The 17,184-nt window shown below is 41.8% G+C and overlaps 1 protein-coding gene across 9 annotated transcripts in view; it reads left to right on the forward strand.

Moving 5' to 3' along the window:
- Positions 1-17,184, forward strand: part of FARP1 (FERM, ARH/RhoGEF and pleckstrin domain protein 1) — a 225,672-nt gene that overhangs the window by 48,232 nt on the left and 160,256 nt on the right. For 5 of the 9 annotated variants that reach the window (XM_075089894.1, XM_075089873.1, XM_075089861.1 and 2 more), the window contains exon 3: positions 10,239-10,289. The exons of the other annotated variants lie outside the window; for them this stretch is intronic. In XM_075089894.1, the coding sequence (XP_074945995.1) occupies positions 10,239-10,289 (51 nt within the window). The remainder of the gene's footprint in view (positions 1-10,238; positions 10,290-17,184) is intronic. 9 annotated transcript variants of the gene reach the window in all.

Consider the following 17,184-nt stretch of genomic DNA (forward strand, 5'->3'; position numbering starts at 1 on the left):
CTTTCAAAACTTGAGCTGCCATGGTTATGAAAATAATCTTCCAAATATGACAAAAGTGTAAACTGACAAGGTTTTTTTTCCTACAGTCTCAGGCATTTTGCTGGACGCGCTTTTCTCTATTAGCAAATGGGCCAACTTTGAGTAGTTTTATTGCTGCTTGTAATGTGTTTTGTAGGATGGTATGAAGTTTAAGTTATGCCAGTTCATTATTTGCTCATCAACTGTGTGTAAAAATAGAAACAGATACTGGTGCTGCTTCTTCCTTAATTTTGGGGAAGTAGTGACGTAGTTGGGACTCTGTCTCGTCCTTCTCCTTTGCTATTACAATTTTTTTGTTAGAGGTTCAGCCTCCACATTAGCTAAAACTGGAAAAAGATGTTATCTGTGTACTGTTTTTCTTGGGTTTGCTTTTGGTTCGGTTTGGTGTTATTTTTTGGGTGGTGTGGTTTTTTGTTGTTGTTTGTTGGGATTTTTTTGTTTGATTTTAAATTATTTTCCAGGAGGCAAGATTCAATACCCTTCCACTTAGGCAGTCCCCATTCTCCCATTGTAAGCAAATGACTTTTTATTAGAGCAAAATCCTTCAAATTTCTATGTCTGTTCTTTATATAACAAACTAGGAGAAAAACATCACCTACTTCCATTCCCACCCAGTGCTGCTGCTTTTAGGCATGTTTAAAGGTGAAGTAACTCTGGTGTCATTCTAAAGGAAAATTGATTTTTACTGGCCAACTTTTGGTGTTAGTGTTTTAGTGCTACATAATCATACTGTGCCCAGCTCATTGTATTATTTTATTAGCTTCTCACAAGGAAAAAAGAAGAAAGGGGAGGAACAAAAAAAAAGGGAAAGAGAGACTCCACATGGTTTCATATGGGCCTGCAAATTATATTTTTTTTGCCAGGAAAAACACCATAAAAATATATGGAGAGTTTGTATGGGAGACTTGAAAAACAGAAGCCCACAATGAAGGCCTTTTCATCAATCTTTGCAAATACAGTAAAGGGAGGGATACATAAGAATCTTATATTCTGCTTGCTGTTAACAGACGATATTTCACTGTGGAATATTCAAACATTCCTATATTCCAAAAAGCCAGTGAAAGCTTGACTGGATAAGCCTGGATCTTTTACGGACATCTAGCATTCCTTGCCAGCCAAGTTAGCTGGTTGCGTGACTCTTTTCAAGCAAATACAGATGCTTGGGAGAGGCAAGGGAAAGGTAGGCACTGCTGCTTTCAAAAAAGTTTATCACAATCTTACTTTCACTTCATATTTACAGCTTTTAACATAAAAAAGTATAGAATTCATCAATTATCCAGCAAAAATTCCAGCACATCTTTGTCTATTCTATTACGAAAAGACTAAGCTATGTAGAATACCCCCCCCCCCCCCTTTTAAGTTATTCAGCTGTTTATGACTGAATTTCTGTACCCTTAGTTTGAGTCTGTCCCAAACTTCCAGACAGGAGCTGGCTTCAGCTGCAGTTATAGGTGATTAGTGCCTTTAAATCAGGCCACCAGTTGAAAGTTAATGATAATTCTGTGCTTGCAGCTGTTGGTCATGGTGTTAGCTTTATGAAGGGGTTGCATGCAAGCACGGAACAGACTTTTGTCTCTTGCCTTTTGTTTCTAATTTCTATTTGGCTGTGTTTACTGAAAAAAATTGCTAACTGAAGACCATAGAGGTCCAAACACACCAGTCTGTTTCAGCTAGTGTTTGGCTGGGTTATGACTACATGATAAAATAAGCAAATACAGTCCCTTCCTGCTAGGTAGGAGGACAACAGCTTTAGCTAAAATTAATAATGTGAAGGAAGAACATTTTTTCACCCTTATACACATAGTGATAATCATATATAGATGGATCTTGGGCATTTTGAAAAGTTGACGTTTCTACCATAAGACCTGCAGGACCCAACGCTGCCAAATAAAAGTTGTGTATTATACAAGAGAGGGTGGAGGTGTACAGTTCTCCTGATTTTGCTTTGGTTTTACTTCTACTGGTCTCATCTAAGTTAGTTGGAAGAAAATGGGACTGATTCCATAAAACCATAGTAAAGCTTATGGATTTTCTTACATTTGTTTTAATACGGTTTTCCCTGTAGATTCAAACTAGTTTAAGTGAAAAAGAAATACAGTTTTTTAAGGAACAGTAAAAATAGCTCATGGTTGCATCTGCTTCTTCTGGGGAAGAAAACCCTTTAATATTTGCTGTTTATGCCATTTAAATTATATTTACGTTTATAGTTGTTTCAGTGCCAAAAATAATCTGCTTTAAAACTACTCCTCAGCAGAAAGAGACACTGTTATTCCTTTCTAGGTAATGCTGAAAACACGACTGATTCTCATGTTAGACTTCTGGGATGATTTGGTGACTCAGACCAGGTCTAACCCTGACTGGCGTGATGCCTGTCACTGATCGTATCCTACTCTCTGGGCGAATGATGCTGATGTGACTGGAATGATACTGCTGATGTTAAAGAAAGTCAGAGTTGTTTCTTTCCTGTTAGCATCAAAGGTGAGATCAAAGTATATCACAGGAGGTAAGGGTTCTTCTTCTGCTTAGCATCCGGTCTCTTTAATTAAAACCAAACCAAAGTCCTCTTTATTGTGTCTGGAAGAAAATAGTTGCTGCCTCTTTGTGGCTGTCTTTTGGAAAGACCAAAACATACTTGCCTGTCAGATTAGTCAAGTTTATTAAACATCTGGTTTGCGTCTTATGTAAACTTTCTTTCCCTCTGAATGTGTTCAAGCTTTGTGAAATGTGCAGGGTTGGAAAATGTCATCCACTTTGAGGGATTAACACCTGGTTTCTTAAGCAACAGGAGTCTCTTAATAGAAAGCAGGGCGAGGGTATAATCCTTAGTAAACATCACCTGTAAACATTTCATTTCAATTTGCTTTTCTCTCAGAAGAGAAAGTCTTCCTCATCTTTAGGTTATCTGAGACTAAAGAGAATCAAGACCAAATGGTCTTGGTCTACAACTGTTTATCTTCCAGGCAAGTTGGGCTATAGTACCTTGGCAGGGAATTTCTGTTCCTCAAGTCCCAGATTTTCAAAGGAGGACTTCATAATCCTGCTGGGGCTCTGTGTCTAAAGGCTAATGTTCTTGGGTGGGTTTTTTTGTTTCGCTGGTTTTGTTTGTTTGTGGAGCCGTATGATGATCGTTCATATCCCCTTTGTGGGGAAAATGCCTTCTATTAAGTGTACTCCCCACCAACTTCAGGCCAGTGTAAACATGCCCAAAAAAGCTTAATATTAGAAAGTCTCGATACTTGACAACAAAGATTACATGTGCTTTGTTATAAGTTTGCACAAGCATTGTGTTACTCTATTAAATTTGAAATTTTGGCCATGGTTTTATAAACATTTAAATTATATTCTGTAACATTTATGGGTTATAATAATTGCTTTGTCTTAGGTATTTATCCCTGTCCTCAATATATGTGTATAACCACTGAATAAAAATTTTATAAAGAGAGCATTAGTAAGGCAATGCAGAAACATGAAGCAGTGTTTTGTGCTTTCTTAGCCAGCTTCAACTTCGATTCAGTATGAATTGCATTTTTTTCCAGCTTAGGAAGTGAACAGCAGGTCAAATGTCAGTTATTCATCAGTCTGAGACTTTCTTTTCTACTCATGCCTTAAATTATTTGGCCATCAGTGTCAGACTATTTCCAATGAATATCAAGCCTTTAAATATTCACTAATTGTCACACCAACCCTGCTGGATTTTCTGAAATTGCAAGAAGAAAAAAGTTTGGGTTTTTTTCCTGTGATTCTGAAACACATCAGTTGTGTTTTTCTCAGCAGAAGATTATTAGTAGATACCCAGTAAGCTGTGACTTTTGTTGACTGATGATTGGAATGTCCTTGTTGAAAGACATGGAATTTTAGTGACTTGTGTTAATAATTTCTGTGCTTTTCAAAACAGAAGGGAAAATAATCCACAAGCAAACTTCTGTAACCTGAGGCAGCAGGCTGTTTAAACTGATGATTTCTTTATTATTCTGTTCATTCTACAGGATATCATAAGCAGGAATATAACTGTAAGTGCCAACAAATCCAGTCCATTTTCAGACTGGATTGAGGTATTTGAAGATAACTTGGGAAATGAATGTAATTTTCTTGAATGAATTAGCCTAACTTGTAATCAGAGAAGGCTTCTCAAATAATGCCTTTCACCTTTCCTGGTTCAGCTGACCCACCAAGTCATGCACCGACGCCTGAGCCAGCACTAAGTGGAGGACTGAGCTGGCGCAGGGAGGGGCACCCGTGGATGAAGAGGCAGTGTGGGGGCGTTTCTGAACACTGCTACCCTCGGTGGGGAGGGGTCAGTGAAATCAGGCTGTTTGATTGTGGTAACGCTGTCTGTGCCTGTAAGTTGGTTTGCACAGCACTGGTGAGGCTGGATTGATGCTCTGGGAGGGGGAAGCATGGGCTCCCTCCCCAGTGACGGGGTGGTCCCCTTGGCTGCCCTGTTTGGAGGTGGCAGCTGTCCAGGGAACGGTGGGAGGTGTTTGCTGTCTTTCTCCTCTTCAAAGTGTGAGTGTGTGGGTGAGTGGGTAGTTAACGGCAGCAGTGGAGGCTGGTGTCGCTAGGACTATGTTTGCCTGTTTCAGGGGCAGTGGGAGGGATGTTCTGCCTCTGGTCAGAGGAAGGAGGGGAGCTGAACTGCCTGTTGTGTGCTTCCTTCCTTCCCTCCAAGACTGAAGTTTGTCTCCTCTGGCTTTAAAGATTTTAAAACTAGATGTCAAAGCCTCAGCTATTCACTCTTTCCTTCATAGTTAGAGTGAAAACATGGTACCTTCAACAGGCAGTTCATCATGCCTGTCTTGAACATGTATCTTAGGATGAGATTAATTGCTCTCTGGAGGTGCTTGTGTATCCCTGTAAGGGGAGCATAGCACGATAGCTTAGACTTCATTTGTCATCTAGGCACCTAACTTGTCCCACAGAAATTACTTTGTTTCCTTTTAGTTTCCAGTGGTTCTGAAGTGATATGTGCGTCTTCCCTGCACCCCATAGCTGTCCAGCAATGCTCTCTAGCTCGGATGTGCTGGGATAGGCAAATTATACCTGCCAGAAGTGCTGCTTTTCTGTCCTGATTGTAACAGGGAACAGTTGTAACAAAAAGTGTGCTGTGGAGGAACAGTACATTAGTGCTGTGCTGCAGTGGTGCATATGCATGCCATGATTTTCTTAAGCCCATTCTTTGTCAGCACAAGGTGATCAAGCTTAAGTTACTTTCCTTAAGCTCTGGATGAAAACCAGTTGTCTCTGCTTCGGCTATATGCTCTGGAGGGCCGTAAAAAATGAGCAGGGTAAGCTTCTGGGAGAAAATAGCTGCCTTCCTCCTCCTGAAGTGTGATCGATTTAAATAAATGTGTTGTCCATAGCTGAAGAGATGCAGCATAAGTGTGATGCTTTGTCAAGAGCTCAATCTCATGTTAGACTTCAGGCATTTCAAAGCACACTCGGTTTACAGTCCTGCACTGAGGAAAGGATCAGATAACTTGAGCTCAGATGCAAAGCACTGCTGGTATGTGATTATATCACACAGCATGATGAATGACCGTTCAGAGCACTGTGAATTTCAGTAACTTAAATTGCAGGAAAAAGCATATCTCCCCATAACTTGTTCTCTCACCTATTTCAGAGATGAAGAAACCTTTGTTGTGGAATCCCTATGCATTTGCTTTTTTCCATTATTTCAAACAGAATGGAAAGCTATCTGTGTAAACAAAGACTTAAGCAGTATGTGATAAAATAATAGCAACATTTTTTAAATTGTCTGTTCATTTCCCTTTCAATTCATTCTTAGCTGAATATGGTCACATGTAAACAATTTTTGCCTGGTGGTAACACAACCTGTTCAAATGCCTTTCTGGGTTTATTTGCCTACTATGTATTCCTTGCTGTGCATCCAACCTTACCTTGCCTTTTAGCTTGGGATGCTAATTTTCTCTTTTTGTACTGGGATTCATCTCCATTTGTTTGTCAAGGGTCACCACCTGTGCTTTTTCTTTCTTGTCATGGTTTAGTTACAGTCAGCAACCAAGCCCCACACAGCTGCTCACTCATTTCCGCTGGTGGGACTGGGGGGAGAATTAGAAGGGTAAAAGTGAGAAAACCCGTGGGTTGAGATAAAGAGAGTTTACTAGGCAAAGGAAAACCTGCACACAAGCAAAGCAAAACCAGGAATTCATTCACTACTTCCCATCAGGAGGCAGGTGTTCAGCCCTCTCCAAGAAAGTAGGGGTCCAAGGGTTACTTGGGAAGACAAACACCATCACTCCAAACATCCCCCCTCTTCCTTCTTCCCCCAGCTTTCTATGCTAAGCATGACATCATATGGTGTGGGATATTCCTTTGGTCAGGTGGGGTCAGCTGTCCCAGCTGCGTCCCCTCCCAGCTCCTTGTGCACCCAGCAGAGCATGGGGAGCTGAAACGGTCCTTGACTAGTGTAAGCACTGCCTAGCAGCAACTAAAACATCTCCGCATTATCAACACTATTTCCAGCACAAATCCAAAACATAGCCCCATACAGGTACTATAAAGAAAATTAACTCTATCCCAGACAAAACCAGGAAATTTCCTCAAACTGAAAGTCTGCTACGAGCCCTTTCTTCCTCCCTGCTTCTGCAGGACACCTGGGTTGCTCAGCTGGTGGAGCCACAGCCTTAGCAGCTGCTGGAGTGGTATTCCCACCTGCTCTGCTGCACTGGCAAGGATACTTGTCTGACTCTGTGGTAAGGCAGCATGTGTGGGCAACCCTGCATAAAAAGTTTTGGGTTTCACAAGTTTAGCTACAAACAGGAGCTTGCTACAAAATCAGATGCTGATGTGGGTGAAACATAGGGGAGGGAAGGGACAGGACCATGTTAGCAGTGGTTCAAACTTGATTAAAGCTGCTGTGGAAGCACACAGCTAGAGAGGTGCAAGAGAGAATAAATATTAGGAACTCCCCCAACCTCTAAAATTCTTAAGAATATGACTTTATATTCATTCATATTTTAGTGCTTCCTTGATTTTCTCGTTGGTATCTCTTGTTCCTTCCTTGCTTGGTGCTAGAACATGCCACCTTATACTGCTTTATCCTCCTTGTCCTCTCTGCCTCTCCACAGCTCCTTTGCACCTGCTGGTTCAGTCCTTTGCTATTGGGATTCTCCAAACAAATGGGAGATAGCAGTGCAGAAGGATGCGGCAGTCCTGGGTGTATCTCCTAGGTCTTCAACCAACTTCATTCTGAGGGTGATCTCCTCCCTCGGTGCAGTATCAGGTCGTTGTGTTACAAGTCACATGTTGGGCTGTATAGGGGAGCAAGTGCTCATCACTTTGAAAGACTGTATCTGCACTGCAGAACTGGGGATGCTTCCTGCAATGGCATAGTCAAATTCTCATCCATACCCAAACTCTGCAAGTGAGATGATCTATCCAAATTTTACCTAAGATAATTTGTGGTTTTGTGAACCACAAAGTGAAATTTGACCAGCTTAAAATAAACTAAAAAAACCTACAACTAGTATGAAGTGATTAAAGCAGTGTGTCTTTGTACCAAGATTAGACAATCTAACGGGGCTCCACCAGTTCCCAGGTTTAAAAGTCTTCAGAGAGGCTTAGTAATAGGCTGCTTACCTGTAAACTTGTCTCCATGCTCCAGCGAGGTGCCTTGACAAGGCTGTGATTACAGTACCCACACAATTAAATGTGCCCTTTTACATGCCAGTGCATAAATCACATAAAATGCATGGCTGAAAATGTCTGCTACAGCCTTTGTACATATTTGAATAAGGCCACTGCATTAGAATCATTCTTGGATAAATATGTCAATTTTTGAACAAAAAGTGATGCATGAAGTACACATCAGGCACAAGATAACTCATTGAATACAAACAGCAATAGCAGAAGTAGATTACAATATTTCCCTTTCTTCTCCCCATCCCCTAAAAGGAGGCTTTGACTGATAGAAATTGCACAAACATAATGCTGCCAGAATATAAATAGCAAATGGTGAGTTATGACTTAGTGCCAATTTGCTTTTTGATGGCCTGTTGGCAGATGCAAATATTCATGCAGCACACAGCAGCTGGCAGTTTTTCTCCTCATTTCTTTCACTGTTACCTTCTCACCTGGTGTTCTGATTGAACCTGGAGTCCTTTCTTCTTTTTATCTTCAGTTTGCCTTGCTTTTATAATTCTGGTCCTGTTCTCATGCTGTACACCTTCATACGGTTCTTGCTGAATTTATTTGTAATAACCTCCGTTTAGTAGGTAGTGGACAGTGTGTGTGTGTAGACGTGTGTATTCAGGGGCTAGTTCTTCATGCATAAAGGGAGAAATCTTTTGCTCTTAAATGACTCTTCACATTCCATTGCTTTATTACCTGGTGCAGATGCTCAATTTTATTCCCTTCTGTCATCTCACCCTCATCTAACTTCTCAGTTTTGTATTGTGTTAGAAAGCATCCGTTTTTGTATTCTCTGTATGGATAAATTGTATAGCTCTTTAATACGTTCTTATAGAGCTCTCTTCCTGGTCTTTTACAAGGCGTGCATTTGGGCAGAACAGCTGATACTGGATCTGGAGTTGACTGTGAGTTAGGGGAACACCTTCCGTTTCTGGTTACTGACAGGGATGAGTCAGATCCTCAGCCAGTGTACATTGTCTTAGATTGACTGGAGTAACCAGAAATAAGCTGGGTTACATTACAAGATTATAAAATCCAGGGGTCTCCTCTGGGAATGTTGCCTATTAGAATTATTCTCAGATACAACAGTTTTAATGAACAGAATTGAAAGAAAAGGGATTTGGCAGAATTAAGTATGTTAATACATGGAAATTGAGGTGAAAGAGAATGATTTGTCAAACCTTATCTAAAAAGATATCTTACAGGAGTTGTAAAAGGGCCTTTCTAGTGTTGGGTTGACACAGATTCATGCATCCAGAAATAAGCATAGACTGGTGTTTCATGCTCTTAGATGTTCCAGAGTAATTCAGAAACACCTCTGCACCCAGGGACAAATACTGGCAGCTGGCAAAAGAAAATGTTTCTCGTGAAAGCACGTGAATGCTCGCTCATAGCGTAATACAGATTGGAAGGGACCTCTGGAGGCAGTCTGGTCCAACCCTTTGCTCAAGGCAGGGCCAGCTGTGAGCAGATTGCTCAAGGTCCCTGAGAAACACTAACTGTAGGGATTCAGGACTACTGTGTTTTAGGATCTTTTTGTCTTTGAGAGCCTTAGTTGAAGTTCAGAGTTATCAGTTGAAGATCTGTCACTTTTAAGCCTGCTACTGGAAGCTCTGAGGTAAAAAGCTTCAGATTTCTGTGTAGCAAATGGGCATTTGCAGCCATATCTATGGGCTTACAAAAGAATCGAGGCAGTAGTCATTTATACATGAGCGACAGGAGCTTGCTTATGTTCTAGAGTTCATCAGTCCCTTCAGGTTTTCTTCTTAGTTTTTTACTTCATGTCAAAGGATTACTTTGGGTATGTGTGCTTTGAAAGACTATGGAAGATTCTAAAAATAAAATTGAAGTGGAAAGCAGATGCTTCAAATGGCTGATTGTGTCACAACATGTTCAACTCTGTGATTTTGGCAATCTCAGGAAGAGCAAGGTAGAAATATCAGGCTGCAGGAGAACAGGCTTTGTGAACAGGGGAGACTTTCATAGCTGCAGCTGCTTGAAAAAAAGTCAACACTCCACCCCGCACCCCTCCCACCCCAAAAATCTTGTGAAAACCTTCTGGATTCACATCAGCTGTGGAAGAGCTAGGTTTTCAGACTTTTTCTATCAAGTCAAACTAGATTGCTTTTGTTAGAGAAATAGGATCAGGAGCAGGTGATCTTTTTGTTTCACTAACATAAGCTGGGTCTAGCCATTGCCATTTCTTTTTGTATCTGTTCCACAAAACAAATAACTTTGAACAGATATATGCCTTTCAGTGGAAAGGTCACTTCTCTGCAGAGCGTTTTGGATCTGTGCTGCTTGCGTTTCATTACAGGGAAGATTGCATATGCACAGCTTAGCCAGAAGTGACAAAAGGTTACTGAGGAAACAGTTCAGCATTTTCTTGGGCTGAGGGAATGAATCTTTGAGGGATCAGTTAACACTGTTGTTGCTAGTTGCACTGAAATGATTTATTTCCCATATAGGTATAACTGTGAATTAAATTAGTTGGATGTATTTTGGTTTTGTTATCTCTTTTTTAACTCTTTTGAGCTTCTTCTGTTTAGGATACTGTGGGGGAAGAGAGAAAAACAGAACTCGCATCCGCAGCCTCCATGGTAATATTTTACTGAGAGTTAAACTGAAAGTTAACTCCTTCAGCACTCAGAATTAATTTGTTAGCCACTGCCTGTTAAATAATTACTTGAAAATTGAAACTTTTGACAAAATGGAACTTGTTCACCTGACAATAAATTAGCATGAAAGGATTAAATAATTAAAATAATTATACAAACTAATACTTTTGAATCTGTTGATAGCTTAGGTGCTAACATTTACTTCTTCAAATTAGCAAGATGTTTTAACAGGAGATGTTAATTTGACAAGAGATGCCTGGCTAATTTGATTGTGAATTATGATTATTCCTGAAGAAAAATAACTTGTCCTCCTTTCCCTACAGACATCTTAGCACCATTCATGTGTAATTCATTTGTCCTCCTTAGCCGACAGGTCTTCACACTGATATTGCCCAGGTGAACAGATGTTACCAATTATTGTTGTTTTCATCTGGGGGCATTTGAGGGCCTGAAAGGCTGTCTAGTGGTGTTGCAGATTCCTTTGGAAAAAGTAACGCCTGTGGAAGGCGATACTGTGTCAGTGAACTTACTACTTGTAGAAATGGTCCATGGATTACTGGGCGCTTCTTGGCATAGACTGAAAACTACTGCAGTAGGACATGAAGTGCTTGGGTATGTATGCAGCCCTGACACCTCAGCATATAAACTGTTTTTCACTCTTCTTCTTCTGTCACAACTATACACAGCATTCTGGCCCTGCGAAGAGCACTGCGGCAACGAGTAGAGCCCTCTCTGTAGAGGGAATGCCTTTGCCTTTGCTTTCAGGCTTCAGTCCAGGAGTGGGTTTCTTTTGCATTCCTATGCTGATAGCTAAGAGGACCAGAGAGTGAGCTGGAGCACTACACCCATGATTTTCCGCACTCCTTAGTTGTTAGCTGGGTTTCCAGCCATGTTTTGGGCTGTTCCAAAGAGATCTCTCTGAGGTAAGTCTAGCTTTGAGTGAGGACTTGTCCTGACCTGCAAGTCAGTACATGCATTTCTAGTCTTTGGGGCTGGGGTTGCTTCCTCATCCTCTTTTATTTACAGCTGTAAGGGTAGCCCTGGGGTACAGCCAAAGACGTGGCAACTCTTTCAGCATACCAGATAGTAAGCTTGTTGGCTTCATTTTCTTCTTACGTTGTTTCTGTATACTCTGACCCTCTGATTAAATCATTTCATGGAAACATAAATGCCTACTGAGTAAGGCTGGTGGTCCTTCTGGCTTAATATTTTGTCTCCACACTGACACATGAGCTGGCGCCTCTGCCTTTCTCTTGTTATTCCCAAGCATCCGAAGTCCCTTTTGAACCTGCTGATGCCTCCTACCTCCACAATCTTCTGTGGCAGAAAGTTCTAGCAGTTTGCCATTGCTTATGTAAAGAAGCTCCTTCTTTTACCTCCTATAAACTGATGTATTAGTTTCAACTGTTCCCCAAATCTCTGCTGTGTAAGGTGTCGTGTTTTAGCCCCAGCCAGCTACCAAGCACAGCTGCTCGCTCACCCTCCACCCCCAGTGGGATGGGGGACAGAATCGGAAGGGCAAAAGTAAGAAAATGGGTGGGTTGAGATAAGAACAGTTTATTATTATTACTGTTATAATTATTAATAATAAATTATAGTGAAAAAGAAGATAGTGCGAGAATGAGAACACCTGGAAAAAAACAAGTGATGCAGCTTCACACCACCTGCTGACCGATGCCCAGGCCAGTCCCCCCCCGCCAACTCCCCCCAGTTTACATGCTGAGCATGACGTCATATGGTATGGACTATCACCTTGGCCAGTTGGGGTCAGCTGCCCTGGCTGGGCCCCCTCCCAGCTTCTTGGCAGAGCATGGGGAGCTGAAAAGTCCTTGACTAGTGTAAGCACTGCTTAGTAACAACTAAAACATCATTGTGTTACCAACATTATTCTCACACTAAATCCAAAACACAACACTGTACCAACTACTAGGAAGAAAATTAACTCTATCCCAGCCAAAACCAGGACATAAGGTTAGAGCTATTCTACTTAAATTGCATCACAAAAATGGGCCAATTATTATTATTGGGGATTATTATGTTTTAGTGAAAAATAATCTTTTTGGTCATTGACTAGCAGAGTGGTAAGTGAAGAAGACGGGTCTGGTTAGGGGAGGGCAAATCTACTTTGGTGACAGGTCAAATGCAAGCAAGAGTGATGGAACTAGGGTAGGATAGGTGGGGAAAAGGGATGTCTGGAGATGCAAATGTGTAAGACAGCACATTAAGAGAAATGAAGAATTGTTCTGGACTTGTGTAAATCTGTAACTTTCTTGAATTAAGGGTTTGTGGTATATTTTTTTTTCCTGTACTTGCAACACTGCTGGTCTGATGCATTTGTGTCTTAAACATCACAGCATGACACAGTCATGAAGGAAGAGCACTAGAAGATAGAAGTGACTGCACAGTGCAGTCAGTGTCAGAACTGGAAGCGGGATCCCCCACTTGCTCTGCTGTTTAATTGTCTCCTATCAGATGCTTACACATAGCAGAGTTAATGATGTAGCTCTTAAAAATTACTGCAAATTGCAAGTCTGTCATATTAATATGATTAATTTGAACTAAATGTGGTAGCTAAGATACTGCTAAGGCACGGTTGTGTATAGAGCTGTAAAGCTGTATGTGCAGCCATAGCATAACTGCCTGTTCCTTCTCCATGTTCTGTAACAGCAGAAATGGACTATCTGTTAATTCTCGTTTTGGCAGTATCAGTGTAGGTGTTGGGAGAATGGTCTCTTAATATATTAAATCCAAATTACAATGGTCTGAAATACATGAAAGTGAGGAAAATACCTTCAATAAAAATACCCAAAATAATCAAATCAGTACAAGCCATTACAGATACCCCAAAACAATGGACACTTGACTTCCAGAGCAAAACCTCAGTGGTAAACTTAACAGTAAGGTGGTGCAAATCAGCTTATGCCAGTTCCACACTTTTAAACATTATAAGATGCGGCAGCTTTCAGAAGCCTGGGTTTCTTTTTTCATGCAAGTGATAGAGAAAAGAACTATGATTTGGGTTTGTTTTGATTTTTGAACTTGTTTGTCCAAGAGGTAGTTTACTGTTTTGAGTTCTCAGAAGGTCGAAAGGTTGGAGGATTTCAGTCGCTTCCAGGAACTGCCTGCCTCAGCTGCTTGAGGGCGTTCATCTCTTACTTGGCTTCACATCTACTCATTGTCTCTCTTTGCTGTCCCATCTTCACACCAGAGCAGGAGCCCTGTGATTCTCCTGGCCCCTTTTGCCTGTTCCAGCTTCTCATTTCCTAGGCTCCTGCCCTTATTTCAGCCTGTTGCCAGCTGCCCAGGGAAGAGCTGCCATACGAGGCCGAGTACTGCTTGCTGTGTGAATGCTGACCCTTGTGGAGGAGTGGGAGGAGGTGCAGTCTGGCTCTTGTAGGATAGGCTGTCTTCTCCAGAAGGGCAGGGAAGCGAGGCAAGAGCAGTTGGAGCAAGTTTCCCAACATCTGGCTGAAATTACCAACAAGGTAGTCTGAAACTACCGGAAAGGTAGGTTTCCTGCTGCTGCGGCAACAGAAGTTCCAGTTCTGACTGAATTTGTGATTCATAGAAAAAATAAGGTAAGAATTGGCAAGGCTAGTTCTGCTTATTCATCTATGCTTTCGTTTTCAGTTTCTCAGTGATGCAGAGTTTGAAATAGAGACATTGAAAGGGAGTGTTCATGTTTAAAACAAAATTGGAAACGTTTGATTTTCTTGCATTCTCTTTGAGAGAGTGGAAACCTTTTCATCCTTGGTACAAGAAAGCTTTTATTGAGCCAAGCTTGAGCTAAGTATGATGAGAAGTCAATAAAACTTGTAAGTAGCTCGAGGGTTTTTCAAGTTTGCATGAACTTTTGTCTGGTGAGCCTTTGTCCTGGAGAGAAAATGTTTGGCTTGAAGGTTAAGATGAATTAGGTGACTTTTGATTATCCAAAGAATGAGGGCTGTGTTCATACCCCTGTTCCTGTTCCTTTGCATATGGTTCTTTCATCCATTCAGTCTGTGCTAGTCAAGGAGGAGGACTGTTCGAAGAAGGCACTATAGAGCACTCTGTCTCTCATCCAGCAACAGCTGAATGCTTTATGGAAGTATATTAAGTCCTTGACAGGAGAAGGTAGCCAGCTGGCTGCTGCAGCAGGATGTTCTTGTTCTCCCTCCCAACCAAAGGAAGAGTTGGCAGAGAGCCTGCTGAGCTTGCCGGGGAAGAGGGAAGGCACAGACTCTTGCAGTATTTTAACTAGGTGGGCCATTAACCAAAAAAGTGAAGCAGAAAGCACACATTTCAAGTCTGCCCAGGCCACCAACTGGAAAGTGGTAAAGGGCTGACTTTAATATGAGTAGTTACCACCCAAGTGTCTCCATGGTTTGGGGTAGCTTAAGAATCTGTGTGCTTAAAGGTTGCAAACCAGTAAAGTAATTGCACCAGTATTTGTCCTGCTTGAAACAGCATGGAGAGTGGTGGTATCTCACTGGTTAAAATAGCGAGGTGACGGTTCTACAAAATCTGGAGTTTGGAGATTATTTTACTGTCCTTGTCCTAATGAGTACAGTTTAAGTCAAGATGTCACTATGGGTTACCAAGAAAGATAATTGAAAAGAAAGGAATTCATATTATAATAGGCAAGTTCAGAAAAGAGAGCACACTAGAACCATGCTCACCATTTCATTATGCCAAGATCTGAAAGAAGGCAAGACACTATACAGTCGATCATCCATTTTCAAAAAGCAAGCACGTGAAAACAGCTTTAAGGCACAACCAATTAGCAGGGAAGTAGATACATATTTTAGGGGTGGATGACCAGATGTGCTGAGGTACAAGTATTTGAAACAAACCAAGCCTCAGGTCATTAATTTACAGCCTGTTCTTCCCTATACGCTTCCTTGAAGGAACTCTCCCAAGAAATGCTGTGCAGATGCTCTATTGACCGATAAAGTGAAGCTTCTCATTTAAGCACTGAATTTGGTAGGAGATGTTTTCAGTAATGTAATAAAGGTATCCTGCTGGCTTATGTAGACTCAAAGGAGAAACCAGATCTGGGTTCTGTGTTCATAGGTGCTGATGAGTAACCTCCACTGTATTTTGGAACAGATCTTCTCCCAGGTTTTTCCCAAGTACTGAAGATAAAGATGATATTAACAATAAGTCCAGATGCCTGTATGGATTTTTGGTGATAGAGTTTTGTGTACTTGAAACAAACATGTCATAGAGGTTTAACCATTACAAATACGCATTCAGATAATATAGTTTTTGAATACATAGTTGTACTAAGCCTCCATGTCCAAGACCCAGGTCACCATTTATGAAGAAGGCTAAATATAGAATCATAGAATGGTTTGAGTTGGAAGGGATCTTTGAAGGTCATCTAGTCCAACCGCCCTGCAGTGAGCAGGGACATCTTCAACTAGATCAGGTTGCTCAGGACCCCATCCAACCTGACCTTGAATATTCCTAGGGATGGGGCCTCCAGAACTTCTCTGGGCAACCTGTTCCAGTGTTTCACCACCCTCATTGTGAAAAATTTTTCCTTATAAGCAGTCTAAACCTACCCTCCTTCAGTGTAAAAGAATTACCCCTTGTCCTGTCACAACAGGCCTGGCTGAAGAAGTTGCCCCCATCTTTCCTATAGTCCCTCTTTAACTACTGAAAGGCCGCAATAAGGTCTCCCCGCAGCCTTCTCTTCTCCAGGCTGAACAGCCCCAACTCTCTCAGCCTGTCCTCACAGGAGAGGTGCTCCAGCCCTCAGATCTTTTTTGAGGCCTCCTCTGGACCCGTTCAACAGGTCCATGTCCTTCTTGTGCTGAGGGCTCCAGAGCTGGATGCAGGACTCCAGGTGGGGTCTCACCAGAGCAGAGTAGAGAGGCAGAATCACGTCCCTCGACCTGCTGGCCACGCTTCTTTTGATGCAGCCCAGGATATGGTTGGCATTCTGGGCTGTGAGTGCACATTGCTGGGTCATGTCCAGCTTTTCGTCCACCAGTACCCCCAGATCCTTCTCCGCAGGGCTGCTCTCAATCCCTTCATCCCCCAGCCTGTACTGACATTGGGGTTACCCTGTGCAACAGGCCCACCTCTCCAGCTTGTCCAGGTCCCTCTAGATAATATCCAGTCCTTCTGGCATGTCAACTGCACCACTCAGCTTGGTGTCATCTGCAAACTTGCTGAGGGTGCACTCGATCCCACTGTCTGTCACTGATGAAGATATTAAACAGTACTGGTCCCAGTATGGACCCCTGAGGGACACCACTCATCACTGGTCTCCATCTGGACATTGATCCATCGACCACTACCCTCTGGATGCGACCATCCAGCCAATTCCTTATCCACTGAACAGTCTACCCATCAAATCTGTATCTCCCCAGTTTAGAGAGAAAATATCCACGTGGACTGGACTGACCTTTCAAAAGGCAGGAAATAGTGCTCTGAGTTGCTTTCCCCTAACTTTCTTTTGATTGACCTCTTGGGTAGAGTTGGGAAAAAAATTTTGAATGTTGGTATCAGATTAGTCTCCCTTCCCAAAGTGGCAAAACTGATGTAAGCTCTGTTACTTTTGTGCTAATTCACAGTGAGTCAGATGTGTTAATTAAAAAAAATATTTTTGACCCCTAAATGAACTGGTTACAGTTCTGGTTTAAGATTACAGGTTGTAATAATAGGTGCTGTTTTTAGCGCTGTCTTAGTCGCTGTTCATCCACTTCACAAGATTAAAGATTACCTGGCACCATTTGATGCAAATAACCGATCTGCCTCAAAATAGCAGAACCGTACAGAGGTGGCTGAGCTATGTTGTACATCCAAGGTCTGTTTTTCCTTAACTTTCATTAGCAGCAAGAACAGTCGCACTGGAAGTAATTAAAAATACGGGAATACTGTATGCATA

Source organism: Phalacrocorax aristotelis, chromosome 1 (assembly GCF_949628215.1).
Source record: "Phalacrocorax aristotelis chromosome 1, bGulAri2.1, whole genome shotgun sequence".
NCBI lineage: Eukaryota > Metazoa > Chordata > Aves > Suliformes > Phalacrocoracidae > Phalacrocorax > Phalacrocorax aristotelis.